This window comes from Aphanomyces astaci (genome assembly GCF_000520075.1).
Source record: "Aphanomyces astaci strain APO3 unplaced genomic scaffold supercont1.65, whole genome shotgun sequence".
NCBI lineage: Eukaryota > Oomycota > Saprolegniomycetes > Saprolegniales > Verrucalvaceae > Aphanomyces > Aphanomyces astaci.
Genome location: NW_009798328.1, coordinates 74,034 through 83,899, shown reverse-complemented (window position 1 = coordinate 83,899; position 9,866 = coordinate 74,034). Strand labels below are relative to the sequence as shown.

General features: G+C 49.5%; 4 protein-coding genes across 4 annotated transcripts; all 4 read right to left on the bottom strand.

Moving 5' to 3' along the window:
• Nucleotides 1–269: 269 nt before the first annotated feature.
• On the bottom strand, nt 270–1,102 carry H257_15017 (hypothetical protein; the record flags this gene model as incomplete). The annotated part of the gene is made up of 2 exons (XM_009842988.1): nt 270–500; nt 857–1,102. 2 exons carry the CDS (start codon nt 1,100–1,102, stop codon nt 270–272), a joined length of 477 nt encoding a protein of 158 aa, XP_009841290.1.
• A 1,716-nt stretch (nt 1,103–2,818) lies between these two features.
• On the bottom strand, nt 2,819–4,023 carry H257_15016 (hypothetical protein; the record flags this gene model as incomplete). Its single annotated transcript, XM_009842987.1, has 2 exons — nt 2,819–3,069; nt 3,975–4,023. 2 exons carry the CDS (start codon nt 4,021–4,023, stop codon nt 2,819–2,821), a joined length of 300 nt encoding a protein of 99 aa, XP_009841289.1.
• A 2,168-nt stretch (nt 4,024–6,191) lies between these two features.
• Nucleotides 6,192–7,377, bottom strand: H257_15015 (hypothetical protein; the record flags this gene model as incomplete). Its single annotated transcript, XM_009842986.1, has 2 exons — nt 6,192–7,055; nt 7,306–7,377. The coding sequence occupies 2 exons, from the start codon at nt 7,375–7,377 to the stop codon at nt 6,192–6,194; spliced, it is 936 nt and encodes a 311-aa protein (XP_009841288.1).
• Nucleotides 7,378–8,526: 1,149 nt separating this feature from the next.
• On the bottom strand, nt 8,527–8,856 carry H257_15014 (hypothetical protein; the record flags this gene model as incomplete). Its single annotated transcript, XM_009842985.1, has 1 exon — nt 8,527–8,856. One exon carries the CDS (start codon nt 8,854–8,856, stop codon nt 8,527–8,529), a length of 330 nt encoding a protein of 109 aa, XP_009841287.1.
• Between the last annotated feature and the right edge of the window lie 1,010 nt (nt 8,857–9,866).

Sequence of the window (9,866 nt, the reverse complement as noted above, 5' to 3'; positions counted from 1 at the left end):
ATGCTAGCCGATGTGTCGCCCAACAACTCGGGCGCAGTGAAAAGGTCGTTCGCGAGGTGTGGAAAACTATACCTCTCCGAGCGATCCGTGGAAGCAGCAACTGTGGCTGCAAACCGCGCGAACCACAAGACCACCGTCCCCACCACGCGGCTTGTCATCAAAATTGAAATTGAAATTTTCGCGGTATTTACAAGCTCTCTATCGCCCGAGCGCGCGCATATGCAGCATCCCCCGCGAACTAGACTAATCTAGCGGAAGCTTGTGCATGTTCACACCGGGGTGGTTCGTGCAGCGGCCTCAGTCTGCCGGGCCTTCGTTAGTGTGTGGTGTGTTGTGGGACGTGTCTGGTCGGTGTTGCTATAGTTGTTGGTGCCTTGCAGACCTTGTTTCCGGTGGTCGGCGCGGTGGTCTGCGTCGTCGCCTTCGTGTAGCGATTTGTTGGGCGTGTAGTGCGTCGGTGCTGCCGAGAAGGCCTTGTGCCCGCTGCCCAAGCCATGTGTCTATGTCACGGGTCCGGCGGGCTTTCGCTTGGCGTAGGTTTGTGTCCATGGCGGCCGGGGTGTCAGAGTGAGCCCGGCGGCGCTGTTTGATGCCGGTGTTGACCGCTTGTGCTAGTGCGGTATCGCCCGTCCTGTGCGGTAGCTAGGTTTTGTTCGTGGCACGTGTGGGTCCAGTACGCGTGTAGTGTAGTCCAATGGGTAGTGAACTATCGGCGGTGAAAGTCTTTGCCGAGGCGTGGGGTGAGGGAGAGTGCGGTGGCCCATTGTAGCGTGTTGTTAGTCATAGTCGGAAGTCGTTGCCATGCGGCTGGTGCCCGGTATATAAGTGGAAAACTGGCTCGCAGCCAGCTGTGCACCTCGTGGCACGTCGGGTCTTCTGAGTCGCCGTCGTTATCGGCATCCCAGAGGATTGCATGGGTGTAGGCCGGTGGGGGGCTGGGGAGAGTGTTGCGCGGTGGATTCATGAGCCATGTCATTGAGCATGTCATGAGCCACGTCATTTGGCCCCAGTGCTGAAGCGCATGGGCCCAGTGTGTCGGTAGCGTGCTTGTGTCGGAGTCTGGTGACACAATGTACCCCAGGAGGATGTCCACCTTGTTCATATTTGTCAGTCCAGCCCATCTCGGCGGCGATGAGTACGTAAATGAAGTTTACGCCAGTATCTAAAGTCCCCGCAAACACATTTTTGCACCATTTATCATCCGGATAAGGTCGGTGGACGAACTCCTATATTTGTCGCAAGTGGCTTATCTTGCTTAGCGCACATATTCCACCGTCAACAGAGCGCCCTGTTTAGCTGATCATGGACGGCTGCTCGTCGCACTACTCTGAATACATCTACGTGGAAGCTGAAGCCTTGAACATTTTGTTGCAATTCCTGCATGCGAATGCGACACACCTGTTCCAACCACTCGACGTGACAGTGTTTCGGCATTTCAAGGAAGCGATTTAAAATGCGGTCGCCTGTTCCATGTGGACCGATTTATCAACGAATATCAACAAGCAACACGTCATTCTATTTATTGCAACGTTTGGACCAAATCGACCAATGAAGCTGTCATTATCAATGGGTTTGTGTGCGCGGGATTGTGTCCGATCTCGTTGGACAAGATGATGTATCGTTTGTCTCTTTTCAAGCCATCTGCTACCCGTGAAGTCGATGTGGACGAGTCTTTGCTGCAAAGGCGTGAGCTTGTCCGTGACATGTTTTGCTCTTGCCTGCACTGAAGAAGCGCAAGACTCCCGCGAGAAAGACATTGGCAGTAAGTGGCAAGTTGATTACGGCTGACTACCACGAATTGCTTCAAGCTCAAGTTGCCGCGAAGTCTAAGCGTAAGAAGATGACCTCGCAAGAGGATGTGTGGTCTTGCCGATCGTAATCAATGATGACAATTGCGTTCTAAAGTTTGTTGCTTAGGTGGTAAATGATCTTTTGATTTAGTTTGTTGCTTAGGTGGTAAATGATCTTTTGATTTACTATTTTTGTTATTGTTATTATGTTGGTGTAATGTTAGATATAATTTAGTGAAATTCCACATGGGTATTAATGGTAGTGTGTTTGAAGCGGTTATTGTTAATATTGTGTGCAGGAGTCGCTATTATTAATGTAAATAAGAAACGAGTAAATTGCATTTATTAATATTTGGGAGATATCACAATTTTCCATAAGCACCTTGCCCACCTCGAAGAATAATCTTCAATGGCTAACCATTGCCCTGTCCCCTTACGGACCTACAGCCTGGGGTACTAAGCGGACACAGGCGCACTGGGTTGTGATGAACATTACGCTGCAGACACCCGCAATGGGCACTAGGGGAGGAAATTGTAAATGAGAAACTAAATTTGCTTGCCTCCCTGCGAAATCAAACCAACCGTTTATGCTAAGCCAAATCAGCCAATATGGTGGTGGTACGCCCATAATGCAGGGAAAATACTTGGCCTGGAACTTGCCTTTATTTTGGTGTGAGTTTGACACAGCTGCTGAAGATTGACACGTGGTACGGTTGAGTGTCTGAATCAGAGAGAAAGTGCAGTACAGTTTCGCAATATTTTATTCCTGTTCAAATATATTTCCTCTGTTCCACAAATCTGTCGACCTAGGACTTCACATAGACCCCAAAAAATCATTTCTTGTCAAAACTCGATTATTCAAATCAAGTTTGAAAGAAGATGTGAATTTAGAGGAAAAATGGGAAGCCGATTTCGAGCACCTAAATTTGGTAATTGGGTGCAATGCCCGATTACCAAATTTAAGTGCTCGAAATCGGCTTTGTTTGGGGGCAATCAATCACCACAATTAATACTAATTAAAGTATACATTACATCGATCCCTTCCATACAAGACGGTGAGTCGTTCCGTTGACGAGGTTATTGCTGCAACCTTGGCTGTCTTCGACCATCTCAAAGCTGGTAAGTTGGACAACGTGTTTCTTACCTTGCAAGCCGTCATGCGTCTTGTACTCGAGAACAACGGTGACAACCGCTTTCCCTTGCCTCATTTGAACAAGGCTGCGAAGAGGCGTGCTGGTACGCTCATGGCGAGTGTTGCTTGCCCTGTGTCGCCACTCGTCTACGCACTTCTGCCATCAGTGGTTTGATTAACTTTTTAACCAATGAAATCTATGGATTTGTTGTATTAGCCAATTATATTGAAATATCTCAACAGACATTTTGGAACAAATTGATTTTTGGTCGGTCGACAGATTTGTGGAACAGAGGAAGTAATACTACTCTGATCCGGGAAAAGAGGTCGGTTTGTTTATCTGTATTAAAGTATAGTTGGCGGCTTGAGAACATCTTAAAGTTTGCATTACCCTTTGAGATTACATACTGAAACACAAAAATATAATGACATTTTATTATATTTGAATTACTACTTTCTTGGTAATTGAAGTGTCATTCATGAAGCAAGTGCGTTCTCATGCATTGTTGCATCGCATTTGACATTGAACGTTGTCACGTCCTTAATCGAAGCATCCTTTCGAATATGAGGGAACTTGTAATCATTCATTCCCATACTCTGCAGAGTCATCTCCATCACCTTTTGCAAAGTAATAAAGCTTTTCGACAATGTATCAAAAGGAAGCTCATGAGATGAGCACTCTACAGCATCAACAAGCTCCTCAATTGTGCGAGTTAACTGTTGACTTTGTAAGCTTTGAATAGAATTGAAGTATCCTACATCTAGAACATTTAAGTCTGGACTGTTTGGGGCCTGGTTGGCTGCCTGTAGCATAAGCTGCGAAGTCACACAGTTACGTGGACTTGCATTATCTTGCTGCATGCATATTACTTCTTTTGATCCAACACAGGAAACTTTGACTTTATCGCAGGCACAACTTTCCGAATAATCATGTCCCGGTAAACTTTCGCAGTTACCTTTTGTGCAACAGTGATCACAGTACCCTTAGGCCGGTATTTGCAAGAGCGTTTTGCAGGGTCCTGGGTAATAAACGGCCACATACTCAAACATACTCTTCTTGTGAAAGTCGTACTGGGGCCGCGCCACGGCTACCAAAAACATGACCTTCGTGATAAACAGCCTTGACTTGAAGTGATGAGTTGGGACAACTCCATCTTCGTACGCATAATATCTTTTCTTAACTGTCGTCAAATAGAACCATTTTTCATCAACATATACAATTTGATGCATATTGAAAAAAATGGCACTATTTGACGACTGCTAAAGAAAGGACATTGCGTGTTCCATTCACGTTCTTCTATTTTCTTAAGTGAGGACGGTACATATGGCATAGATGGCATCGACTTAGGCCGCAAAGAAGAGAAAGGTAGAAATGTATGTGATGCCGCCAAGTCGAATGCCGTAAGATTGAGTGCCCATGAGGTAGCGGAGGGCACGTTGAACAGCCGACTAATGGGCGGGCCCAGGATTGAGCAAGAATTGGCTGAGTTGTTGGAGGGTGCACGCGAGATCAGGTCGAGTACTCATGGCCAAGTACATAAAGTTGCCGATCGCGGAACGATAGTTCTTGCCCACCATGAGGGCAAAGTCGTGAGGAGTTGAGGAGCAATGTGATATCGAAAGTTGGACTGCAGGGGTGAAGGGAGTGGCCAAGGCGTTGCATTTGGACATCTTGAATTGTTCGAGGACTTTCTCGATGTAACGGGACTGATGGAGGAAGGTGGACTTGGTTGCTTTGTCTCGAACGATTTGCCAACTCAGGATGTCGGCGGCTTCGCTAAAGTCTTCATTTCGAAGCGCTTGGAAAGGGAGGTCTTGATGGAAGTAACAAGGGAAAAGGTAGGTGCGATGACAAGAAGGTCGTCGACGTAGAGGCTGATGATAGCAAAGGAGGAGCGAATGACTTTGACAAAGGCACATCGGTCCTTGTGGAGGTGGATGAAGCCGTCTGAGAGCATGTGCTCGACGAATGTGAGGCACCACAGGTGAGGTACTTGCGTGAGTCCACAGATACTGCTTTGGAGGTGACAGACTTCTTCCCATGACTTGTCGTCAACAAGGTCGCCAGGAGGTTGCTCCGTGTAGATGGTGCACTTGATTTCGCTTTGAGGAAGGCTGTCTTCACGTCCTTATGATGGCATTCAAGGCTGTAGACGACCACCAATGTGACGAGAAATCGAAGGACTTTGAGGCGGACGACGGGAGCAAAGATCTCGTTGTAGTCAACGCCTTGTTCTTGCATGAAAACTTTGACGAGGAGTCGTGCCTTGTACGTCACGTTGGACTTGATGTGAAAGTGCAAGATCCAACGGCATTGGAGGACTTTCTTCTTGCCGGCTCGATGGACGAGAACATAGGTTCCGTTGTGTTTGAGGGAGTTGAAGTTCATCTTGAGCGGCTGGCAGCCAATTCGCACGATCAGGTCTTCGCATGGCTTCGTTCCATGTTTCAGGGTAGTCGGATGATGGAACACGCGACCCAAGGAGAGCGTAGATGTGTCAAGGAGGAAGTAGGGGAGGTTCAAGTGGTTGACGTTGAATGGTAGGGGCGGATGGTAAGCGAGGGTAAATGAATGGTTGCTGAGATGGAGGTAGAATGTAGACGTCGACGACGGTTGGTGTGGTAATGGACAGGGGAAAATGGTGTTACAGGTAGGTGGTTGATTGGCGCGTTTCCAGGGTAGTGTTGAACAATTGAGGGAATCAAGGGACGGTACACTGGACTTCGAAGTGGAAGGTCAATTTTAAGGTCATGGTAGATGTCAGATAGGTTGCCAAGAAGTAGGGCACGGATCTTCGTGATGAGGATACCGATGCGTCGCCCAGCCACAGCATTCTGAGCAGGTGAGTAGACGTTGGAGAAGGTGGTCTTGGTGTTGTAATTCGCGAAAAGAGTGCGTCCGACTTTCTCAAACGCTTTGGTATTGTGGGCTTGGTGGTTTCCGATGTCCGAAGGGGGGGTGTATAGAGGGTAGAGATGTCGGTCTTGAAGATATGGCTTCATGTCGGAAGGTTTCGTAGGCTTGGTAGAGGTTGTGGCGCATGCAAAGAGGGTAGACCCAGGTGAATCTTGAGTAGTTGTCGATAAACACGACAAAGTAGAAGCAGCCATAAATGGACAGCACTGGGCAGGGCTCCCATATGTCGATTGTCAGTGTGAACCAGGAGAAGGTAGATGGACGCGAGATAGTCAACAGCAAACTGAAAGGGTTGATTTCGCGACTTCGCGTATTCGCATGTGTCACAGGTGAAGGACTTGAGGTGACGTGATCAGCTTGAGGTGAAGTCGAGGTGGTCCTTGAAGTGGGACTGGAAGACCGAGTCACTTGGATGGCCAAATCGGTTGTGCCATAGTCGGTACAGTGATTCGTTGGAGGGGCGAGAGTCGGACGCGATGGTAAACGCGGCAGAGGATGACGAAGGACTTGATTGATCGAGGATGATCTTGACGGGATGTTGAAGGTTGAATGAGATGGAGTAGACCAGGAAGAGGTACAGTGAACTGCCAGAGGTGGTGGGGGCTTGAGTCTTCATTTTGAAGTGTATATGATCTTGAAGGTTGAAGTGAACCGACTTGTTGGATGTGAAGGTAGATGTCTTGACCGATCGCAGGATAGGTGGCTTGAATGCATGGGAAGGAGGTTCTTTGGCTGTAGTAGTAGGGTTGCGATGGATGCGAAAGTGAGGTAGGGGGCTGAGGGACGTTCGGTACGGTAATAGTTCGTTGAGTGGAGGTTGATAGGGTTGTGCGTGGTCGCTTGGAATCAGTAGGTGGAATGGGACTTGGGGGTGATGTTTGATGGTGTTTGGATTTGGGGCCAGATGGATTCGGGGTTGGAGCATGGGATGGAGCATCGGTTGGAGTATGGGAGGGTCCAGAAGCAGGAGTAGGAGCAGTGCCAAGGAATGTGTTGGATGTACGGGGTGGTGTTGGAGAGTGATGTCGAGATCGAGGCTGGTGTTGCATGGAAGGGGAGCGTGAACGATGTCGACGGGAAGGGCATCGAGAAGGGGAGGGAAAACGATGTCTGGATGGAGTACGAGAACGATGTCGTCGTGAAGGAGAACATGTACGTGGTCGGTAAAATGGAGAGCACGTGCGGGAACGACGTTGATGTAGGAAAGTGATCGAGACTGTGATGGTGAATGATGTCGAGGGGAGTGTGAACGACGTCGTTGGTGAAGTGAGGACGAGAGGCATCGAGAGCGCGATCATAGTCGACGAGGTGAGGGTGAGAAGGAGCGAGAGGTTGAACCGAGAGGGGGGTTGAAGTAGATGATGTAGGAGATGTGGGTTGATGATCTCCGGTTGTTGGTGTGTTGGACTTTGCGTGCTGGTGATCATCGGTTGTCATGTCGGCGTATCGGATCACGATGGATCGACCTCGTGGACGTTTTTGATGTTCGTTTCCACGGTCGTCATGGTCACCGCCAACGCGATGATGGGTGTTTCCATGCTAGGGCTGATGATAGTTCATGATTTAACGTGACGATGGCCTCTTGTGAGCATCGATGACTTTCTTCGTACGCCCGGGTAGATCTTGTTGTAGGGATAGTCCTCACAGAAGTTGGTGCACAGAGTGAGGATGCGAGTGCCTGATCTGCAGTATAAGCAGGAGGCAATGGAAGGCTTTAACATTCTGGATGGGTCCAACTTGAGCGACGCGTTTGAGGTTGGGAAGGGATAGTAGGGGGTTGTTCGAGTGATGGGAAGTGCGGTTTGATTTTCAGGTGGAGGATGGGAGTTGGAGACCTTGAGTACGAGTGAGAGTATTGGCGACGGACGAGTGAATTAGCACTGCCAATGTCGGCCATGTGCGTTTCTCGTCTCAAATCTATTTCGAGAATGATGCCTTGATCTCGTCAGAGGTGAATTCCTTGGCACCTGTTTTCTTCGCATCGAGCAGTGAGTGACTGATGCTGCTCCAGGCGTTGGTTTCGGTCACGAAGCAGTTGCAAAGGTAGATGGTGGCTCGAACCGCTGCATAAGTTGACGCAGAGAGGCTGATCTTGCGACTGTACTGCATTCTTTGGATGGTAGCAATGAGGGCCGAGGGATCAGGGGGAAGGGATTCGGTATTGAATCGTTTGAGGATCGCTTTCCACAAGGCAAAACGTGAGATGTGGTGCTCCAAAAGAGTGCAAAGGTAAAGAGTACGGTAGGGAGGAGATGAGAAAGTTCTTCACTTGCGTCCTCATATTCACCATCGTCGTTTCAATAAACTCCGCCGTCACCTTGTTCGCCAAATCTGCTTCTCGGAGTTGGATTTGGTTAAGACGGCTTTCCAAGTCCGCTCTGATGATGCCGGTAGTCGTATACTCGTTCAGGCTGTACATCTTGTTGTTCTTCACCACGGCTGCACTCGTGAGGGTCGCTTCATAGGCGACTACCGAGAGAGCGTAGTTGTGTTGTTTCCCACGCCAGTGCCAACACAAACAACCAAATGGGGGAGTGCCGACTCCCTGCAAACCACACACTTGATTGACTTGACGTTAGCACGACGTTGCAGAACCAAGAGTGAGATTCTGGCAGTTGGCTGGGACAGGTGTTCTGTTTTCTACGTCCTAGTACTACTAGTAATACTACTAGTAATACTATGTCTTTTCATGTCGGTTCGCCAAGGGTCGGCACCTGGTGGCCTCGGTTGAGGACCACCTGTGTCATGGCGGGACTTGGCTTAAGTCGCCCACCACAACACACACCCCAAGCCATGTCCCGCAGGACACACTTGGGCCTCGCTAATTCTTCGCCTTCGCTCGCTGTCTTCACGCCTTCAACGTAGATCTTCACCACAGCCGGGTATTCATGCATGAGCTTCTGCAGCCGTTCCCATGAGGACTCGATATCTTCAAAACCTTCCCAAAGCACTTCCAGCATGAAGTCTTTCACATCCGGGACAAATTTGTGTCCCGCGATGGACTTGACCTTCAGCATGATTCCTTGCTCGGAAACTTGTTCGAGGATCTCTTCGGTCACTTCAAAGCTGTCTTCGGCGTAGAGCTTGACTCTTGATGCGTGCGCTTCCCGCAGTTAATGGGTCACCAAGTGCTCCAAAACGACGGAGAATTCGCCCACTTCCTTGACTCGGTAGGGGCCCGTCCAGGTTACGAGCAGCTTGGGGTGATAGCGTTCGTCGACACGGGACCAGAGCACGTAGTCGCCTTCGCTGATGTTGCACAGTTCGTATTTCTCGATCGCTTTCGTTGCTTTCGCCACACGCATGACATTCTTGTCTAGGACTTCTTTGTGCATGACTTGCAGGCTAGCACGCAGCTTGTCCAGGTTTTTGGGGATGTCCTTGACCGTCCAGTCGCTCTCTCGGAGTTCCTTGTTCATGCCCACCACGACGACTTCCAGGGGAGTCGCCGGGTTCAAAGCCGTGAACAGCTCCATCGGCGACTTGCTCGCCAGTGATGCTGCCGGTGTTTGGTTGAGGTTGGCTTGGACCACCGGCAATAGGTAGTCCCATTCTTGTTCGGCTAGCTGGTATTCTCGCAACATGACCCGCATCACTTGAAGGATGTCGCGGATCATTCGCTCAACCGTTCCATTGCGCCAGGGGCAGTAGGCCAAGGTTAGGTCATGATGGACCTTGAACTTGTGGGCTAGCGCCTTCATGGCCACGTTCGTGAAATGGGTTCCTTGGTCGCTAACCCAGACTGGTGGCATTCCTAACCGCTTTGTCCAGTCCACCAGGGCATCCACACATACTTGGCTCGTGGGTCCGTCGCATGCAATGAGTTCGCAGTAATGAGTAAGGTCGTCTTTGAGTACCAGCACATACTTAGCGCCGCTGAACGCTTCGCCCATGTAGAGGTAGTCGAAGTGGATTCCTTCGTTGCGTTCTTTTGTGTGCCATCTCGGAGCATACGGTCGATGGACCACCCTTCCCCCTTTTACATGAGGGCACAACAAACAGCCACGGAGGAATTCACTGGCTCTGT